The sequence below is a fragment of the Bombus fervidus genome, chromosome 13, assembly GCF_041682495.2.
Source record: "Bombus fervidus isolate BK054 chromosome 13, iyBomFerv1, whole genome shotgun sequence".
NCBI lineage: Eukaryota > Metazoa > Arthropoda > Insecta > Hymenoptera > Apidae > Bombus > Bombus fervidus.
Genome location: NC_091529.1, coordinates 1,461,727 through 1,484,723, shown reverse-complemented (window position 1 = coordinate 1,484,723; position 22,997 = coordinate 1,461,727). Strand labels below are relative to the sequence as shown.

The 22,997-nt window shown below is 40.1% G+C and overlaps 1 protein-coding gene across 1 annotated transcript in view; it reads left to right on the top strand.

Moving 5' to 3' along the window:
• The first annotated feature begins 305 nt into the window (after positions 1 to 305).
• Positions 306 to 22,997, top strand: part of LOC139993502 (uncharacterized) — a 56,014-nt gene continuing 33,322 nt past the window's right edge. The window contains exon 1 of the mRNA XM_072015284.1: positions 306 to 469. Within this exon, the coding sequence (XP_071871385.1) occupies positions 359 to 469 (111 nt within the window). The 5' untranslated portion in view covers positions 306 to 358. The remainder of the gene's footprint in view (positions 470 to 22,997) is intronic.

Genomic DNA, 22,997 nt, shown 5'->3' with positions numbered 1-22,997 from the left:
GCTTTTTTTATTATTATTATGTTTTCTCATCGAAAGGTCGAACCTTCGCAAATGTTTCATCATGCTTTTCAAAATGCTTGCTTAACAAACATATTGATTGGTTTGTCCTATACAGCAATAACTCATGTTCCAAACACGATCACAACAGAAAATCGTTCAAAAGGTACGATAACAAATGAAAAACAAACAATCCTTAACGACACACATTCGCATAACGTCAAAACTGTCATGATCTCCCTTTTTATTGAAACTTTCAAAGCAGGTTATTAACGATACTTAAAGTAATCTATTTCCAGTTTCTTATCGTATTTATTAGACGTAATGTCATTTAGTTTTGGTTGATTGCAGAAATGAAAGGATGATAGGTCGCTTGAGAGTTCCGCTGTGTTTCCTAATGCGCCGCCCATACAGCGAGCCTGTAGTAAAGTTTGATTTATTCACTTCCGAAAAAATCAAGAAAAATTGGTCGGTAAGACTATTAATTGCCTTCACATAATCATTACGAATACGATTATAATATTATACTTAAAGAAGTTATATGATAAATGAATTAACGGCAGATATATTTAAGCTACTTGATTCTAATAAACGTTGAATTGGAACTGACTGGTTTTACCTAACACGTACGGGAATTCATGGTACGAATAATTAAGTGTGAAGATGAACGTTAATGTCTCTTAATTTATATTCTTTTTAAGTTTCTTTATTTGCAATTAAAAGTTCGACTCTTCCAAGCTTGTAAGGTGTTATACTGTATAGGGTGTTTATCGATCACTTATTTAAAAAACAAGGATTCTTTATGAAATCGTATACGTAATGATCATAATTATTTTTTGATAATTAGCAATAGTGAGATATTTTCATAATAATTTGTTGCTCCTATATACGAATATTTAATCGTACAAAAAGAAAATATGAAATCGAGGTCTTATCACACATATTGCGTTTATTTTATTAGACTATATATGTATATCCTTGTTGTCACTATTTCCAGAAATACTTTTGCACGTTCGTATCGTATTGCAAACTGATAAATAGAGGGTCGCTTGCTTCTTTTTATTTGCTTCAATTTCGAGAAAGCCGAACGGATGCGGTATACTTCGATCGAGTTCCTCTTCGGTTTCCCCACATACGTATACATGTATATGTATACAAATATACATTCTTAACGTCCATTTCGTACGTCGATACAACATTTCTTTCATTTTGCACGCTCACACGAAATACATACTTAGCTTACGAGCGAACCCCTAAAAGCTCGCGTAAATATCGAATGCATCGATTCGATATTAAACAACGGGTCGTTGAGTAATAATCTAAAATTTTCATAGATGGTCGACGTTTATGAGTTTGGCTTCCACAGCTGGTTATTTTCGTAACATAATTGCTGTGTCAGTTTAATTCGGTGTTTCTCCTATGTGGAAATATACCGAATTGTATTGAGACAACATTGAGCGTGTATTTATAAATTTTATAATGTTGACGTTACTAAAGAAATTCAACAGAACTTAAGTATAACAAAATGAATTATTAATACTGAAAACCACGTGGAAATAACTAGAACTCGTGCAGAGTATAGACAATGCAGGACAACAAACAAACAGAAGATCCACAGGTCGAAGGAATTGAAGTAACGTACAAAATTAACAAAATTAGCCGAAACATAATCGATACCGTTAACACAAAATCATTGCATGAAAAACAAGAGTACACTTAGACTCTTGGTATATTTTCTACAGTTAATTTGTATACCTACATCAACGCCCACGATCACAATTTTTTCTGTATCGTGATCTTACGTCAGAAGATGAGATTTGCAGGTTCTCCTATTCTTCATTTGTGACACCTTATCGTTAGACATACATTTGTGACGAAGCACGATTTAAAAAAATCTTTATCAGTGATCCGATCGAGCTATTTACTAAAAGAAAATTTAATCCGATGACGGCCTAAACATAACGACCTTCGATTTTTAATTAAGCGAACGTAAATGTTAATCGAGGTAAAAGCGCAATTCGGACCACGAGATACGAGGCGACGTGTATCAGCCTGTTTATTTTTAAAAGATCGGTAGCGATGGCGGCACTAAACCAAAGATACGAGGTTGGTTCCTTTTTGCTCTTTTCCTTGCCAGCTATAAAAATTTCTGCAGGGTCAGATGTCGCCTGTATCTCAGAGATGGTCGGCGCATAGAGGTAATTCCGCGCACTTCTTTTTCCCCCCTTTTTTCTATTCGTGGCCATCCTATCAACTCTTCTCGTACATTCATCGTCGTTCTTTCTCTAAATTATCGGCTGGAGACTCGGAAAAAGTTTGGTTGCTCGCAACGTTTCTTAACACGCGGTTCCACGTAGCGCTAGAACAGAGGAAAAGTAACGAAGAGATAGAACAGAGCAGCCGACCAAGCAACCTAAGGGCATCAAAGATTTAAGCTCCACATCTCTTTACCCCGTCACTCGTCTTTTGCGCTCGTACTCGTGTAGAGTGTCTCTTGCCTATCCCCCTCTTCATCCGCTCCCTGTCTCGACTCTACCGAACGAGTGAACTATTTATCAGCAGTCTGAAACAAGTTACTGCGAATGTGTATTTCGGTGGAGTAGCAGGGACACGTCTAGGTCTCATGTCCCTCTGTAAATGTTTGAAAAATTCCGAACAACCTAGCCAAGTTAGGGAGAAACAATTTCGTAATCGTAGAATGTTAAAGAACGATATTAACGCGAATATCAGTTTTATTCGAGTTTCGTCATATTTAGCGGAACATCGTCGATAGCAGAAATATCGCATCACGCGATCTTTTTGTATATCATTTTGTGTCCGAGGTTGAATAACGATTCTTCTTACAAACTTCGAAGTTTGTCCAACTCGTTACTCGTTACGAAATTACTTGTTAAGCTAAGTATGTGAATAGAATATTTCCTAGTCTAAAAGTGACAAAGAAGATAAACGTTCACGTAGAACGTGGTTCGATCGTTCAGGAATCACGATAAAATGGAATCTGCGACCGATGTTCTAGATCCGGTAACAAACGAACAATAAATCGCGAAAAGTGACTGTGCAAGGAAAGGGGTAGGAGGCTGGCTAACCACCCTTATGAATTGCTCCACTTCCCCCTTAAGCTAATATCGTTCCGCAAACGGAGACTACTTACGGCCACTGATCCGTTTAAGTAATGCAATTTTATGCCTAGCTAAAGTACCGATAAACCGGGACAAAAATAGCAACATCGATCGATCGATCGGTGATATCATCGTTACTATTATCTCGACGCGGATGAATCGTTTGCCAACGCAGTTTTCGTTGCAAATATTCGTTTCCTTTCCAAAGTGTACGATGTCGAGAGGCAAGTTCCGTTGTGGGAAGCGCGTTACCGTAATAAAAATTTCACTTACCTTTATCGCTATAATTCAGTCAGTTACGACATCGAAACACAGTTTCCTCGGTAGTCGTGGTGGTAGCGATAGTTGCCCATATTTTCGGACGAAAGATAAATAAATAAAAAATCATTACCCACGCGATCGTAGGGGTCGCGTGACCGGGTTTCGTGACGCAGCTACTCCTCCCCTAACTGACGAACGAGAACAAAGAACAAAAGGTAAGGCTACCAACTAAGAGCTACTCCGTCTTTCTACTCTCTTTTTCTTCTTTTTTTTTCTTTTCAAAGAGATGACTCTTTTACATGTTTTTTCGTTTGCTCGCTTATCTAGCTATGCCTTTATTCGTACTTTCTGTTGCGCCGTATGCGAGATATCGATTATGGTACGTGTCAATTACGCGAAATAACATGTTTCGTCCGTATAATAGATCCATTTTTTACTCGGCTGCAGGGTTAAAGGAGAGAAGAAAAGGAATGGGAATGGGAGAAGACACGATACATCGATGATAGGCTAGGAAGGACGGCACATCGCAAGCGTGGCACGAGGGATGCGTATAAATGTCCTTTGCTCCCTCGACTCGCATCCGTGGGGAGAAAATATGCCCGGTTGTCTCTTCATATCGCTCCGTTCCGTGTTGTTGCGATATCAATCGATGGAATAGGATATAAAAGGGGAAGATATAAAACGCGCGAGACGAACTTATGTTATCGAATAACGATGGGCATCGTTTTCCCGCTGGGTACGCCTCGGGACTACTGATTCCGTGTACAGCTGCTGTCGATTACTAGCTTTCTTTAAACCATTCCAAAAAATAGAATTTATAGAAGAACCTGTAAGAGCTAAAAGCTTTTCTGCGTTGTATTTAAATATGGATAGGAAATATTATTTAATCGTTGTGCTCCAAGTTATTTCCAGAAATGATTTTAACGTTAACAGATGAAAAAGAGAGTTCGATAGAATTTATTCGACGAAATGCGCCATTTTCGATGCAAAGCGAAACAAGATTTTACTCGTAACTTTTTAAATAACGAGATACTGATATTATCCTCGGAATGTTTCACGGAAAATCATAATAAAGAGGTAAAAGTCAGTCTGAGATGTAAATCACCTAAAGCAGGAAAGTTCAGCTAATTTTGGTAAAAGAAAAAAGAAAAAAAAAAGAGAAATGATCGAAGTAGCGAAAATGGGAAGTACTTCAATTGGACAAATGAATTTCCCGCGGAAAGTGTATCGATCAAGTACCGCAGAATATTTCCTAATATCTTTGGAGGTAGAATCAACGACAAGGGCACGGAGAAATTTCCGGGCAGGCTTTTTCCCAGAGCGGTCGCAATTTAGCCGACAGGGGCGTATATAACGCGTACTCTTGGGGGTCCAAATATCGATTTCCTTTCTTCCCGGTTTCCTCTGCTTCCTTTGGACCTTCGATAAACCAACGACGTGCTCGGAAACCTCCTGTCGTGTCATTTGTTATTTCTACTATTTTTTCTTTTTTCTCTTAAGAAGTATCGTCGAATAATTTTACTTATTAATATGTACTTAATCGATGGAAATGTAGTATTTAAACATATAGATGTACATTGGTTGAATTCCATTGTATATACAATTAGAGTGATAATGGCGATAATTATGGTAATAATAATAATAATAATGGCGATGATATTATAATGTAGCAATATATGTAATAACAATGGTAGTGGCGGAAATAAATATATTAAGTATACAAATAAGTTCTACGCTTCAGAAATTAATAGTTGATAACGTTTTATTTCACTCTGTTGCTCGTTTCCAATTGTGTGTTCCTTCCATGGGAAATGGACAGGTCTTCCGCGTACTCTGATCTGCCCTTCCGCTTCCCCGTTCCATCTTCTTCGTTTTTTCCGTCCTCCTCTTCTTCTCAAAAAGGCGTGTTGTCCTACGGAAGTCGGCCAGTCCCTCTCTTTAATTCTTAACTCTCAAAACCCTACACTAGTCGCGATTTATCACAAGCTTCTGTAGATTTCAATGTGACTAGAAACGACTAGATTCGAAAATCTGTTGGTTCGAACGATCCAACGATATCGACGAGAACGCGTCTCATTATTCGTTGTTCTTACGTAAATTAGACAAATGTATAAATAATCACAAAGCATCATCCCTCGTGTAAAGTTCGCACAAAGTTTTTACGTACCGCGTTTTCCTTTAGCATTCTTTTTCATTAGCAATCTAGTTCTATAGATAGCATCCTTTTTACATATACATATATATATATACATATATATATATATATACATATATGAGAATACAGTGACAGTATGTACAGATTTTGTACTCATTTGACATACAAAAGCGCTTATATCCCTAGAGTCTTTACAGTCGTGCCTCTGTCGAACAGAACGATATTGGATAACGATACAAACGGTCGCGAGTTGTACGCATCGCTCGATACGATCTAAAATCATCGACGATCCTTTCACGCTTATTCCGCATCGATTCCTTTACACTGTATCTTTTAACGTAGCTTGAGGTAATTCGATGACTCGCTAATGCTACAACATCGTAACAAAATAAGTCTTGCGACGTTTGGTCGAGAAAAATGGATCGCAAGGTTCTCGTATGAAAAAGAGACCGCCGCATCGTTCTTTCGATCGAATATATTCGCAGGATAGTATCTCTTTCCCTGAATCTTCCGTTTTCGTGGCACGAAAAGCCAATTTAGATAGAGGCCCTTTATTTTCCTTGTGTATCCTCGCGCGTCGCTTTCGCCTTCCGTTTCTCTTCGCCTGCAAAATGTCGATTTTCGTTCGTTGCTAGGAGAATTGCGAGCCGCCAGTCCGACAACGTATTACAATTACAAAATTCATCAAAGCGGTTTCGTTATCACATATAATATATGAACGAGTATCGTTTTGGAATGTCTGGTTTTTTCGGGACGAAAGCGTTGCGTGTTAATTCGTCGTATTCCTAAATTGTCTTGTCGAACGGATATCGGTAGAAAACTTTGTTCAATAGCCTCGTACGCGTTCCGAATTAACGCGTGCACTCGCCCTCGCCCCGGAAACGTTGTAAACTGTCGTAAATGCAATATCAAAGCGATGGATACTCGCATGGAATAGATTTCACTCTTTCGCAGAATTATTCGTTTTCTTTCTCTTTCCTCCAATTATAGTTCGAAATGGTTCGCTCCTCGTCAACTTTGTACCATCGGCGGAACAAAATCTGTTTTACTAATCGAATTAGGCCAGCCCTTGTTCGAATTAAGCCGCGTCGTTGCTGAACTTTGGGCTACCGAGGGAAATTGAGCGCATCCTCGAGTTCGATCTCGCTCGTCGAAGCAGCGAGCAAGCATTCGACCTTTCTTCACGGGTAAGATTCAAGGTACACGCGTTTCTTTGGTCGCGAAAAATCCACAAGGAAGATCCACTCAGCTTCCATTAGCATATCGCATGCTAACTCGTGTTTTCGTTGGTGAACGCCACGCGATACGCTCGTTCTTGGAAATTCGTTGCAGAAACGGGATCGAACGCCTTTGCGGCGTTTCTCTCTCTTTCTCTTTTTTTTTTTCTTTATTCCTACGGGTTTATCATCGTCCAGATTTTCGACGAAAATACCTAGTTTTTCTACCTAGATTCTAAACATTATCCATTACTTCAGCTGCAACTATGTCTAAAAGTATGTAAATTGTTTCAAGTATTAAAGGGTGCTACTTTTCTACGATGCTGCAAGAAAATTGATCGTTCAAGGGTTGATCGTGGAAAGTAAAACGAGTACGTTTCTCATCCTTCGTATGTTCATGGAGCGATTTTCGCGGTTACAGATAGATTATTATTACGAAATATCATTTTTCTTAGGCACGTTCGAGAAGGAAAGGAACTTTGAATTTTCATTTGGATTTCGACGATAGCTCCATGTACACGCGTGTTGTCTCTCAAGATCTTTTCTAAACCGGGCCAATATACAGATAAGAAAAGTTCTTCTAATCGATAACAAAGAATCGAACGCGTCGAGTTTTATTCGATCAGCGACGTGCACTATTTGGTTACGATGAAACATTTACGGAACGTTGGGTCGATTTTATTTAATCAATGATGAGTATGCTATGTAATTGGTAAACGAGGTCTCCCCGTCCGTTCGTTCGATGATCGAATAAAATAGACGATTACTCTAAGTTGAGTGTTTGCTTTTTTACAATAAAAAGTCTCACTACTCTTGCACCAATCATCAAACAAGCCATGTAAAAAAGCCTCTTTCTGTCGTCGGCCCGAGTAAAACCTAATTTCCTCTATAATTTAACAAAGTAACAAACTACTCGTTTATAAATATATTTAAGAAACGTCGACACAGAAACAAGGAGGGTAAGACAAATATTTGTAGAACCACATCATCCTACGCTTTCATTCAAACAATAATGATTGTTAAGGTTATATCACACACTCGTCGATACAGACTGTACTTAGCCTTTCCAGTTGAGTCGAAATGATATTTCGCTACACAGAGATATTTTCGAATTCGGCACGTCCGGCGAATAAACGTTTTTCTTGTCTCTCTAACTCTATTTTACACAAAATGATACCAGGGGAATAAAATTCACTGCCATTAAAATCCGTGTAAAAATAATCCCCCTTTATTGTCACTCACCTTCAGTTGCTTAAAATTCCCACGTTGCTCGAATTGGACACAACCGTTCCAGAGTATCATCCGTTCTTTCACTAGATACTGTTTCATTACCAGCGGCCATTATATCTATTTATTTGATTATACTACTGTTTACCCCTATACGAATCGAAAGTAAATTTACACGCAGTTCTCATGCTCTGTTTAATTACGGTTCAGGTTGCGATCGTATCGTTCGGAAGAACTTCGACCAAGGAACGGGAAGAAACCATAATTCCTACGAATGTGCGCTACTGGCCGTTCGTTCGTTTGCCACGTTAAAAATTAAGGAAATTCAACAAGTGGAAATATTATTTTCTTTGTTCTTTTTCCTTCTTTTCTTTCGAAGCAGTACAAAAAGAAAAAAAGAAAAAAAAGAAAAACTCGAAAGAGACAGGGTATGCGTTGGATTTCAGGAACAATAACGTATGAAAATACGGCCAGCGGCGCAAATAAGGGACCAATTAACTACTACAAAGAAATACTAATATTTATAGTACGTGTATATATATATGTATATATATAATATGTACACACGCGGACGCGTGATGCATCGAGATACCAATAACCGCGTAATAATCGTGACGCTTCATTTACGCTACCGTATAATAGCATATTTATGTATTACAAATGAAGTACGATTTGACAGAGTAGAGGAACGTGGAATACGACAGATACCGATCGATCGAGTTCCTACGCAAGCTTGTGTCTTTTCGTGTTACCTCGTTTGACCGTTATACGAGCTTACCGCGGGTTTAAAGGAACCTGAAAATTACGAAAATTGGAAATAAGCAGCGTCAGTCAAGTGTAATAACGTACACGTACTAAAGAAACAAAGGATTCAAAAACGTTCGAACTAAACTTCTTTTCGACGTGGTTCCAAGAAAGTTCGTCGCGCGATGATTGGTATTGCTGCGTGCAAATTTCTGATCAATTTGAAATTGAAAGTTTTGTCTCGTCATTACCAAAGGAATCGATATTATCGCGTTGACTCGCCATCCCATCGATTAAAAACGACTTGATTAATTAAACTTTGACCAATAGTCTGTGCGCCAAGGGTCTGATCTCACTCTAGTCGATCGAATATTTCGGAGAGTCGATGGAAAGGGGTAAAATATCATTAAGCGGTATTAGCATGGAATAAGAGTGTTTTTAATGTTTTCAACAACAACAGGTACAGTAACCAGTTTACCTGTAGTAAATACGTTGATAATTATTCCTTCGATATCCCTTTCTCATTCACGTTCTTCTTTCGCTCGATCATCTTTCTCTCCCTCGCATTCGATAAACATACGCGATTACGCGCGCACACGCACACACACGCACAGAGTTTTTCCGCTACTTCGCTGTTGCGTTCGACTACTACTTAATTAAACCTCACTTATTACTGTCTTTTTGTTCCTTACCCATTTAAATCGGGTAAGTAAATTACACGAGTTGACTACACATTGTGTTTTACTATTCGGCTGTCTAGCTAGCTGACACTATACTAATTGCGTTGTGGAGTTGGGTTGATCTACTGGCTACGATTTCATGATCTTTCCAATAAACGCGCCATTCATCCTATCGTACGCGATCGTTTCTACAGTGAGAGATCTATCGCGTGTTCTATACGATCCTGGCGATTTCTCTATAAAAATCATACACGGTTGTTGCATCGAAAGTCACGGTAGTCGCGTAAGGACAAGCAAGCAAGCGCCCTAACGACGAACGAAACAGCTTGGCAAGCTAACGAATACGGAGGTCGTTATTGGAAAGTCAGTAATATCGTTGCCCGCGGGAATGCTGCTTACGAGGTGAATGCTGCTTACGCTGTGTCGAAGCTTCGTCCTCGGAACACGGAAAGTATAGAATAAACATCAATTCCAATTGTATACGATAGCAATCTTTGCTGCGAACAGTAAATTACGTAACTCTCGAGTCAATTGAAAGGAATAGAAGCGTTCAGTGCGCAACTCACGCGGCCAAATAACACTAATGTGATGTCAATGAAAATAAGAATGCTAATAGCGACGATTATAAACTAATGGCACGTTCGACGAAAGAATATATTCGATGCTACTTGACGCATGGTGATAACGATGACGACGACGACGATGACGACGACGACGACGACGATGATGATGACGATGATGATGATGATGATGATGATGGTGAAGACGACGACGACGTGTGATGGTGATGATGGTGGTAATACTTGTGTATGACTAACCATAATATCGATATTAAAATCACCTGTAACTGTCACGCGAGATATGTCGCTACACGCGTGGTTACATGCTAAATGGGAGGAAAAAGTCCCGTGTTCGGGGAGCCTGGTCGGCCGGGATAAACGTCCTGGAAGAACGTCTCTTTTCACTTGGTTGTAGATCTCGATCGACAAGGGCTCGCGTAAACGGGACTCCATCTTTCCCGGTCTGTTGTAACTAGTCGACCCGGTTTAACGTTTATCCCGGTTTGTACTTTTTCAACACCCTCGAGACTGCAAAGTGTCCTCGTCCCATAATTGTCACGTATCGTTGTAGGAACGAACGCTCGAGCGACCGCTCGAATCGGCGAGATCGAGGTCCTTTCGTCGTTCTCTTCGCTATGTTTCCTAACTCTATTTTCGTCTTTGAGTCTCGGTTCGCATATACCGCTTGCTACCTCGGATCGTCGATTCGAGTGGGACGTGCTCTCCAACTTTTCGTCGTTTTTACAATACACAGGTTAACTCTACGGGTCTGAGCGTCTCGTGAAAACGATTCGTATGAAATGTACTCGCAAAACGTACAGAAAGCTTGATCGTACGGGCTGAAATGCGATCGCGTAAATTCAAGCCGGTTGCATATACCATTGAAAGCTCATCTCTGAGTTTTTTAGCTGATTTCAGCTTACCTCTGTCGATGTACGCGTTGTTGAGGGAGTAAGAAAATTGAAACAATCTGTGTGTCGCGGTGAACGAAGGGGGAGTACGAGAATCTGATGAATACGCGTATCGAACGATTGGGAGCTCGATCGAACTAACTGGCATTTCCTTTTCCTCGACGCTTTTCCCCCGTTCCTTCTCTCTCTCTCTCTCTCTCTCTCTTTCTTTCTTCCTTCCTTCTCTTTCTTTATCAACAGTCGGGATATATTTTGATCAGGTTGAATAAAAAAATATGGGATATCGTATTCGACTTATCAATACCGAGCGTTAATAAAGTACAGGTGGCAAAATTTTAGGTAACAACAGCACTAGCCGAGGGAAACGAACGAACCTTGAAACGAATGACACACACGATAATCATCAAGGCCCGTCCGTTTTCTTCTCCAGTCGAAACCTAAACTCTCCTCCTAAAAACTTTTTATTGATATCGTTTATCAAAACTCTGTACGTATGTACAAAACGTAATGCCGATCGCGACCGCCGTGGGATCGACGATCGTTCCTCGGATTCTAAGAGTCTCGTCCTTTTAAAATCGTCACGCAAAAATCGAGCTTGCCCATCGGCTGGACAAGAGAAACACGATCCTATTGGCGGGCCCCGTGATAGAAGAATAGTTTGTGCGACGATTGCGTTAACGTGGAAGAGTAGGTAAGATGGAAAAGGAGACGTTATGCGGTTAGAAACGGTGCTGCGATACGACGCAGCGGAAGATAAAAGTGAGGTAGATGCCTGAAAAACTTGTATTAAAATTTCCGTGGGATCGAACGTTGAACGTTTCCCGCATCACAAACTATTCTTCTTTGGCGATTGATGATCGATCGACCGCTTTGACGATCGATTCAGGACTAATTATTTACAGACACAGGCCACAGTCGGTCGATCTAGAGAGTAAACATGATGTAGATGGAAAACTCGGGGGAAGTAAGGGAAATTAGCACTGAAGTTCGTATCCATCGGAGTCTCGATAATCGCTCGGTACGATTTCCATCGAATGACGAGAAAATTTTGTTACTAAACGACGTTGCGTCGATCGATAGTTCGTTGTCCCTCGATATCGATTGGAGGATCTCCCCTTGTCGAGAGTTATGTCGAGAGTTGGCTCGATCGCCGATTTTTCTTTTTTCATTTTTTTTCTTGGTTACCTATACACATCCGTTAACATATACGCATATTTTTACATACATATATATATATATATAATTTATTTGTTTAATTTATTCGTGTATGCATATGTGTATGTATGAATGTATGTATAATATATATATGTATATTTATATGTATATATGTACTGGAAGAACAAGACGCCGAACAAATTCGTCGGCCTGAAAGAAGCGCTACGTAAAACGCGTGGGTCCCATTTTGAAAGAGTGCCTCGAAAAACGAAAAAAAGGCCAGCTGCGATGCACGACTTCGCGTTTTTTCTTTCTTTTGTTTACGAATCTTTTCTATTTTTTCACCGATTAGATTGGCTGGACTTTCCTCATTTCGAGCGTCCCTTTTTACACGCGGCAAGCTCTCCAAACGCGATACGTTACGATGAGAATTTTGACGAAAAAAAATGTATTCATTAGTCTCGATTGCCGTTAAACACGATGGAAAGCTTGACCGTAAAAGCCGACATTCGAGTGCACCACACCGTCATAAAAGCGATTCATTTCAACTTTGATCTTCGGATAATTTCTTTCTCACTCGCTCGCTCTCTTTCTTTCCTATCACACATTCTCTCTCGCTTTCTGATCGATGGAAACAACGATGGTAGCAGCGATGGTTTTTTGGTAGTGGATGGTAATGGTGGCAGTAGTGGTGAATCATTTTAGCGAGATCAACGATTGCAAAGTTACGTATACTTGTTCCTCTGTTTCTTTGCTTTCTCGAGTCACGCGTGTGACTTTGGGTAAGGCCTCGCGCTTTGCCTCGATCCGGCACGACTGTCTCGTATCACCAAGCATTTCACTACCGAACTCTCGGAGACGTTCAATTGACTGACGTGTTTTTCTTCTTTTTCTTTTCTTTTTCCAAAGGTTCAAGCGTTAGTTGCAAGTATCCAGTGAAAATCATGCGTGAATACGAGATAATCGTTCAGACACATGTTAGTTATGTACAAGTCGTTACACATGCACGACACACACCGTTACTGTAAACCTCGATACTGGCCATCGACGAATAGCTCTGACACTGGTACTTTCTTGTCATCGAATTGTCCACGCGGTAACGAATGGGATCGATCGTAAGCGCGAGAAATGTTTCACCGGAAGACGATTAATTTTCGATATGAAAAACGGTTTTAACACTAGGTTTACGGGACCCGTCAATTTGACGGATTTCAAACTTCGAAATGAAATATCTCAAAAACCATAGCATTAATTTTAACCATCTTGCATCGTAAATTAATCATTTCATTTAAAGAATTTTAAAAACACACAATTATTTTTTCCTAAGCTTCCTAATTTTTGAAATCTGTATGTAATAGACCTATCTCTACGAAACCCGTCAAATTGACGGGCTAGCTAATTTCATAAACAAACCATTTTTCAAAGACAGTGTGCAAAAGTTTCAGTTATTGTAGACATTTCCCATTATTGTCTCCGCTTATTGTAAGTATTTACAATAGGATAATCGAATTTGGGCACAGTATTTTTTTTTCTTTTTTTTTTTTTTTATCAATCCCCCTTTTCTAGCAATGATGAGTAAATCCAGGAGATATAGTAAGATATTGAATTAAATTGTCAACATCAATGAAGATTGTTCTAAGGATACCTCCGAAGAAGATCAACATGAATTAGGCCAAAGCGAAGCTGACAGTGAAAGTTCTGAATACACTGAAAGTGGAGAGGTAGAAGGATCTTCGGATAGTGAAGAGAAAAACTTCTTGAAAATGTGTTGTAACAAGAAAAGGATGCGTATTTTTTCTAATTCTGACTCTGAGGATGAAAGGACGAGCATTCCAAGCACATCCCAAAATGTATTGGGTGAAATTGAAATTGTAATTGACGGTACACAGTGGATAAAACTGAAAGCAAGCGGATCTAGGGGTAGGACGCCCGTTCGTATGATATTCAAGGATATCGCAGAGCCTACTGGTTATGCTAAACTGAAACCGAGGCGCATCGAGTTTTGAAAAAATATGGACAATCACAGTTGCTGAGTTACGTAGTTTTCTAGGAATTCGATATGTCCGGGGTGCATATGAAGCGAGATCATTGAAAGCCTCCGAAAGATTACAAACAGATAAATTTGCGCTGATATCCGAGAAATATGGTACAGCCAGGCTTGTTACAAGCCATATGAAAATATCTTAATAGATGAACAATTATTTCCGACAAAAGCTCGATGCAGGTTTACGCAATATATGCCGAATAAGCCTCATAAATTTGGCATTAAGTTTTGGTTTGCAGTTGGCGTCCAAACAAAATATATTTTGAATGGTTTCCCTTATATTGGTAAAGATGAAACTCGATGCTCAAGGGAAAAAAGGACAATATATATAAATCAGAAAACTGCACGTTTACTATGTATAAAAGTAAACCTAACGTAAAAGTCCTCCTTCTAAGTACCAAACATAGAGTAGAAGTAGAAGACAATTATAAACGTGTTCCAGAAACCATTGCTTTTTATAATAAAATAAAGTTTGGTGTGGACGTCGTTGACCAGATGGCACGCAAATATAGTGTGAAAGCAGGGAGTTTCTGATGGTCCCTTCAAGCTCTTTTTCAATATTTTAGATTTGGTAGCGATAAACGCGTGGATATTATGTAAAGAGTGCACCGGATCGAAAATATCCAGAAAGCAGTTCATATTTTGCCAAAGATCAGACGCTTCATTTCTATCACTTTCAACGTCAGAGGTGCGAAAAAGTTGACAAGCGGGCTACTGGAAAAAAATAGAAGCAATAATTGTTGTATATATTGCAAAAAGATCATATGCGGAAAATGCACAAACAAAATTCAGTATATTTGTAAAAAATGTGCTCAATAAATATGATTATCCTATAGCGTTAATATTATTGTTATCGTTTCCGTGATAATTAAAAAGAGACTCTTTAGTTATTAATAATTTATTTAAACGTGAAGCCTAATATTGTTCAATTCAGACTTAATTTGAATAAATTGATTTTTTAAAGAAAATGCGTATTTTCGTTTACCCGTCAATTTGACGGGTCCTCGTAGAGATAGGTATATAAGAAACGCCCGTAAACCTTGTGTTAAGAAAAAAGTTCCGAGAATGGTTGCGAAGGTGTCAACGTGAAGTGAGGTCGCGTTGATGCTTCGCGAGTTTCGTTAACAAGAAAACTTTGAAAAGATGCTGGTCATCGAACTCTCTGCTCAGATCCGATTGGCAAGATTGCGGATACGTTGCCGCGTGGAAAATTCCTTGACGATATGATACCTAGAACCATCGTTACTGGGATACGGTTGAATCTTTTCGATCATACGAACTGGATATCAATATATATATATATATATATATATATATATATATATATATATATATATATATATATAGAGAGAGAGAGAGAGAGAGAGAGAGAGAGAGAGAGAAAGAGAGAAAAAAAAGAAAAGAAGGGCCTAATTATTATGTTTTGAAACGAAAGTCAACCGTTCGCGGTAACGAGGCTCTGGAATCAGTTACAAAAGGAAACGTTTCAATTGTGCATATCTTATCTACTTCTACATTATCGACGATATTCAACTCTACTAGTAACTACAAACATTTATCATATATTACAATGTGTATGGGTAGAAGGTGGTATCGTTCCTGGGCTCGTCACAAGCCACAGGGAGATTCGTTATCGATAATAAATAATGCGCGCAACTAATACGCCTCTAAACCTCGCAACGTCTACACTCGCTATGCGAAATATCTACTTTTAAGATAAGGTCAAATAATGCAAATTTATAATAATAGGTGTAATGCGTCCATATGCGCTGGCTGAGTCGAAAATCTTGGTACAACCGAGAGTAGCTTGCTGTCCTTCCTTTCGAAGAAGGAGAAATGAATATATATGGAATACATTTGTATATATTATATATATATATATTATATCTACATAATATATGGAAAGTAGTTTTCCTTTGGAAAGAGAAGCGTATATTGTCGTTTCTTTGTTTTTCTCAGCGTACTACGATTCCCGAATCAGTCTGTATACATATATACATGAAAAATAGTAAAGGTAAAAAGGTGATGAAGAAAAGTAGTCTTACCTGATTCTCAGCCGTCGTAGTCGCCAAATCGTGGATCTGAATCAGTGGAAGCGTCTCAGTTTCTCGCGTTCTCTCTATCGATCGACACTCAATTCTACTGCCTATGGGAATTAATATGCGTCTAAATCGTTCCTGCTTCTCTTCTCTTCGACTCTCTTTTCTTTTTGTGCAACATATGTTTCTCTTTTCTTTTTTGTTTTCCGTTCCTATCGTTCTGTATTTTCTTTCTTAATCTCGCGTTCATTTCTTTGTAGCTCGAATTTCACGGAGGGGGAACGATCGGTGAGGGGGCTCAAGATAGAGATCGGATTAAGGCACTCGGGTCTCTGTTGAATCGATAATCTTGTGAAACGAGGGGAAAGGGTAGCCGATTGCACGGAGAAAGTGCAATCTGTTGCGCGAGAACTGCGCCAGTTCTATTCGTTTTCTTTTACTTCTTTCTCTCCTCTTTTTCCTCTTTCTATTTTTTTTCTTTTTCATAGACGTTCTAAGTCGAAAACGCGGATCCACGAACAACTAGTCCCGACGACACGTCGAAGATCCACGATCGAGGATCGATACTCGCGGGAAGATACAGCAGAATCGAATTAGTTGATAAATTGTAAAATGATATGTTGCGCGAGTCGATATGTATTTAAGCTGTGCCCGACGCAGCTGAAAAACTGGTAGCGAGCGCTCGGATATACGAAACGCTCGACTCTCGAGGAATACGTTCAAACGTCTACCAAATTGGTCCGTTAAGTACGATGACGAACTCGCGATACTTTGGCTTTTCGCTGCTCGACACTCCCTATTTCTTCGCCCTCTTCTCGCCCTCTTGCTCGAGGGGTATCACACGTGAGAAATCACAGCGCGGCGTATAGGTATAAAACGAACTACGCTCTAAAGGTTCGTATTAAACTAATACTCGACGACGATATGTACACACCGATCCCAGCCTCGAAAAGGATCGGGAATCTTTTCATCTAAGACAGCTTCGAAGGCAAGATTTTCGCGCGTCTTACCGCGGAGAATTTTTTCGGGCAGACCCGTCCGAACTCGCGTTCGTTCATCCGTGTGAAGCGATCAAAATCGGAAGAGGTTCTTTCTCCGTGCTTCGGGTACCAAGTGTATTCGTACGCTCGGGCGAACTTCCAGTTCACCATCGATGCTCTCGATGTCGTTCGCGAGTTCCTTTTCCTTTTCCGGTTCTATCGACCTTGACACATCGAACTTCGTTAAATTGTACCGTCAGTGATTCGCGGATTACAGACTTCGCTCGAGCGTACGAATCGAAAGGGACAGGATTGGAAGACGGTCACTTTTTCCGAAATCGGCGACGAAACGAAACCAATTTGCTCGCGATTAACCCTTTGCGCACGGCCCACTTGTCCGATAGTATGATCGACAGAACTGACTCCTCGATATCCGTAGCTAGAGAACAACGCAGTTTTGTGTGGAGACTCGATCGAAAAGGTCCCTCTACCAAGTGCAAAGGGTTAAAAGTGGTTGACGCGCGGTTAAGCCGCTCCTCCGCGTTCTCGTTGGCAATGAGAAATCACGGGAGGTAAAACGGGATCGAATGGAGAAACGAGTAGTGCGGGCGATCCCTCCGCCGCGAGAACCGCCGAGGAATTGTCTAGGGCGAGATGGGCCCGCTGGAGATTTGACAAAAAAAAAAAAAAAAAAAAAAAAAAAAAAAAAAAAAAAAAAAAAAAAAAAAAAAAAAAAAAGAAAAAAAAACTCTGTACATATCGAATTTATTAAACTTTACTCTTACTTGCTGGTTAGAGTGCGCCAGGAGTAGTCTAACTAAGATGCATGCGCTACAACACATCCGCTGGCTATCTTAAACCGCTTAAGAAGCAACATGGAGCGACAGAAAAAGGAAAGTAACGTTCAAAATTCTATTCGTCTACGCGTAATGCGTAATGCGTACGCGCGACGCATACCGGAGGAGGGCACGCCGCTCTTCGGTTCAATGGAAACTGTTTTTATTTCACTCTTCACGCGAAAGCAAATCTTCTAAGTGACGATCGTTTCCATACAAACGGAAGTTTTCCGTTCGTTGGGATCTTTCGGGGATATCGTGCAAGGTATTTATCGTGATTTTCATACGTGTCGGTCGCGTTTTTGTAACGCTTCGCAAAGAGTCCCAGCGAGGTCACGGCGATTCGCGAGTATCCGAGAAATAGGAGTAGCTGAGGGTAGAGGGTTGGATGCGCGGTACAAGGTGAATCGGAATTGCGAACAAACGCGGCGAATGCAAAGGGCACGCAACGCTCGTGTTCCGACCAACCAGAGAGCGGCGTGAAACGAATGCCTACCGGGGTTAACGAGGCCAATTACGGCTTAATATTAATTAGCCAATTAGCGATGCGCCCGCGGTACTGTGCCTCCGGCACCGACGGTTGCGCCAACCTTCGACGCCACCGACCGAACGGTGAATAAAAAAAAAAATAAAAGAAAGTAGGAAAGAAATCTACGAATCTTCTACTAAAAAATAAAAAAAAAAAAAAAAGAAAGGGGGAAAAATACAAAAAAGAAACTGATGAGAGAAAGAGCTATCACGGATGGCGGTAAATATTGACAGGTACGCTAATTCGAAGTTTAAGTAAGTTATAGAAGAGACAGGAACAATACATACATGAGTGAGTGAGTCAAGTATTATACAACATGAAAAAACAAGGAAAATAAAAAAAACATAGTTACTTCTGGCGAAAGTAAGAGAAACGATATAGTTAGCCGCGATGTACAAAGACGATCGTAAAAGGGGTTTCTATTACAAAAGAAGGAGGAACAACGAAGAGGGGGAAAAAAGGTTGTCGTACACACAATACAGGTTAGCTACAAGTTTGAAACGAACTACTTTATTGGCAACTCATCTAGGCATGGAACTAAACTAATTATCCGTCGTTCTTCGCGTTCGCCGCCCTGCGTACTCTTGCTGTGTATCGTGCCGTGTCTCGATCTTTTCGCGGTTCGGAATCGTCCATGTATCGTATCGCGCGTTTCTATCGTCCCTTTCCTATCGCGGGCATCGCTCGTTCAACGGATCCGCGTTTATGGCACAACAAAGTAGCGAAACCAAATTAAGATAACAATTATTGTAATGATTGGAAGAAGGAAAAAGAAAAAAAATTAAGAATAACAATAGAAGGAAAAAGTATGAACATAAAAGGTAAAACTGAAGAGGGAAAGAAAGAAAACGAAGATCGACAATGAGATTTCTCGAGCGTTCGTTTAAATACGCTCGTCTGTCTTCTCATTGCGATTACCAATGTGTTTCCAATCCTTTCGAGTTTCCCTTAAAATACGTTGGAAACTCGCGATTCATCGGTAATTACGATTACGATGGAAAGTAGAAAAATAGAAAAACAACGATCGATGACGATAACAACGATACGCAACAGCAACCATGATCGCAGTCGTACTTGCAGGGGTGACGATACCGGCGATAAAAATAATCAACGATGATAACCGATAATAATAATGATAAAGTGTGGTGATAATAGTAGTAGTAGTAACGATGATGATGACAATATTAATAGTAATAATAGAAAGATAATGACAGTAAATAGTAATAAGGATAGAACGAGGTATACGGAATACCGGATAGCCATAAACAGAGGATTGTGTAGGGTGTGGGTGGACTCGTCTGATTGAGTCGGGAGACACGTCTGATACGTGCCTCGGCGAGGGTGAATTATTTCTTTTTGTCTTCGTCTCTTTTCATCCGATCCCTCTTTCTCGCTCCGTTGTCCGCCTTGGTCGTTTGGCCGAAGAAAAAAACGGTATTTATCCCAAGACTCTTTCCCTCCCTTTATTTTTCGAGGAACGCTGCTTCGACGTGAAAGAACACCAGCAGCGGTAGGGGAGTTTAAGAAAAAGTTGCGGTATTATTACAAAAACGATCGATCTCCGTTAAGAGACTCGGATTCTCTGAAAAAGTTCTCCTTTTAATCCTCTACTCACTGCTGCTCCGTCGATAAACGATCAAGTATTTCGTTCGTCATTTGAAAATTTGGGTATCGGAGGAATTATATCGGATAATTGAAAGTTTTAAACGATTAAAAGTGGTGATGTTTTAGAAGGTGGGCAGTTTAATTTCCGTATAAAGGATATGCCAACCATATACAAGATGCATATACCAGGAAAAGAAAAGAAAAATAGAAACGATCGAATATTTGAAGTATCAAAGCATGGCTGACGTGCCATACATTCGATCGATAATATTTTGCGCGAATGTACATTCAGATCGATAACATTGTAATTAAAGGAAGAAAAGTACTGCGTACGCGTACAAACATTCATCGACAAAATATTTAAAAAGAAAAAATAAAAATAATTTCGAAGATAAACAAAAGAAAAGGGAAAAGGAAAGATCGATCGAATGATCGTTCCGATGAGACACGGTCGCGATGAAACGTCTGCAAGGAAGCAGAGCAGCGAGTTATACTATTCTTAAAACATGTATAATACAATGAAACGACGAGGGCGGTGAAGGAACAACGGGATTCGGATCTAAGATATTTCAACCAGCATGCTTCACCTACTGATCATTCTCAACTAATGGATGGTTAGCGATCATTAAAATACTAACTACGCTAAGAATTACTCTCGACATTCGCAATAAGTACGTTAACGTGTGTACGTGTGTTTTATGTATGAGCATGTGCGTGTAGCGTATAAAATACATAATCACCGGCATATGTATGAGAAGGGATTTCTTTTCGGAAGGTTTTCAGTAAAAAGAAAAGAAGGAAAACGTTCGTAGAGGAGGAACAGGTTAATCGTCGTCGATGATGTTTTCTTGTTGCAAATGACGAGAAGGTTCTGTTCCGCGTTGACGAGGAAATCGATCGGTCGGATCGAGCGCCTCCGCGTTTCTTCCTCGTCGGAACGCGTCCTTCCGTTCTCGCGTCAAACGATTGACGTATTTCACGCGAGACCGTGGAAGCGCTCTCTTCCTTTCTTTCGACCGACATTTCGGAATATACGATCAATTTCCCTGAAAGGGAAAGAGGGAAAGGACAAAATAGAAAGAGGAGCAATTTCTTTTTACAAGAAACAAATAAGAGGGACGTGATGGAACGAAAAAAGTGCATGGTAAGAAGAAAAGGAAAAGTGGAAGCTGCAGGGGTATAGGGTACACCGATATCGGGTTGTCTTCGAGGTCAGTTTTAAGTACGCACCCATGTTCTATCTCGAAACTGCGTACCATCTCGAAGTACGCAGACCGTGGAAAATAGAATTCGGTTGCACCGTGGTCTCTAGTCAAATCATCGCCTCTTGCTTGCTTTTTTTTGTTAGATTACGCGCACGCGTGCACGCGTATCTGTTTCCGCGATTTCTCGTATTAAGGCGTGCTTCGTTATCTCACTCTCTCTTCCATACATTCGCTAACTCTTTTACTTCCTCACACTCTCACGCGTGCTCACTCTCCCACTCTTTCTTTCAATTTTTTTTTTTGTTTCTTATTCATCTAAGTACCATCTTATAAGTCATAAATATCACTCGCGAGCATTGTCGTCGTTAATATTACGGTACATATTAAGTATATGTTTAAAGTATATATCACTAAAGAATATTACTTGTTGTTTGAAAGAGGATTCTTTCCTCGAACTTCTCCCGCTCCGCTATAACACGTTTTCGCCGCATCGTTTTCTTTTTTTTTTTTTTTTCTCTGTTCGCCGGAGCGGCGAGTCCCTTTCCTTTAAATATCTCTTTACGTGTACAGATTATCGTCTCCCTTTTTTTTTTCTTTTTTTCTTTTTCTCACTCGATTCGTGTTGTCACGCTTATCGTATCTCGTTAAACTTAAATAATACACAGCTTACAGTTTCAGTAGATCGCTTATTGCTCGAAGTTTCTCACATTTGTTTCGCGGCATCGCGTTCCTCTCGCTGACGACCACTCTACTCTCTCTCACTCTCTCTCTCTCTCTCTCTCTCCCTCGTCGTTTGCTAGCGGCGAATCGCGGCGTCTGCGTGCGCGGGACCGTTTCGTCCGACCATCTTCCGCCCAATCGTTCGCGAATTAGAACGGTATCATAAATAAATAGAAGAATCATAGATTGCGAACGTCAATTTAAGTCTTTGCGGAGACTCGTCTGTTCTCTCGTCTGCTCGGTCGATCCTTCGCGCTCCTGCATCGACAATATCCACTCGACGTAGTACTCTAACGCTACGGCAATCAGTGACGCCACGTGAGAATTAAATATTAACGTATATCTACCATTATTTAGAGGTTCGAGAAAAATCACCTATCTCAGTTTACTACATATTCCTATAAATGTGACAAAAATCATATTTTATTAATAATAATATTAATTATTATTAATTAATAATTATTATTTATTAATAATTTTATTAATTGTTGAGGAAAATGGTCGTTCGAGATAGCGTCGATAGAAAAAAGAAAGAAAGGCTGAAGAGAAAAGGGAGAATGAGGTGAAAGGGAAAAGAAACAAATTTTCACGAGTGAAAAAGAGTTGGTCGGAGAGCGAAGGATCGATGACGAAGAGACGCGAGACGAATCACCGATGGAAAGGCGCGAGTCGATCGAATGCGGCGGAAGATCGAACCGCGGAAGCAGCCGTCTCGATCGATCCCTGGTCGCGAAAACGAGAACAGCGTGACGCCTACGGATAGGTATAAATTAAGTATCGACTCGTTTTGTTTCGAACTCCTTAAAATTCTAGTCTTAATCTGCTTGAAACTTACAACTAGGATCGCTTAATTAACGCTGAGCTAATCTCAATGTTGGGTTCCTGTTATCGTGGTCGCGTTGCTAGCGACTCTAGTACACCTAGAAACGAGTATCCCTCAGAAATGTGTTTTCTTTTCTCTTTTCTCCTTCCCTTTCTCTGAATATCGCGGTTGAATCGCGGGCTGCTCGTGC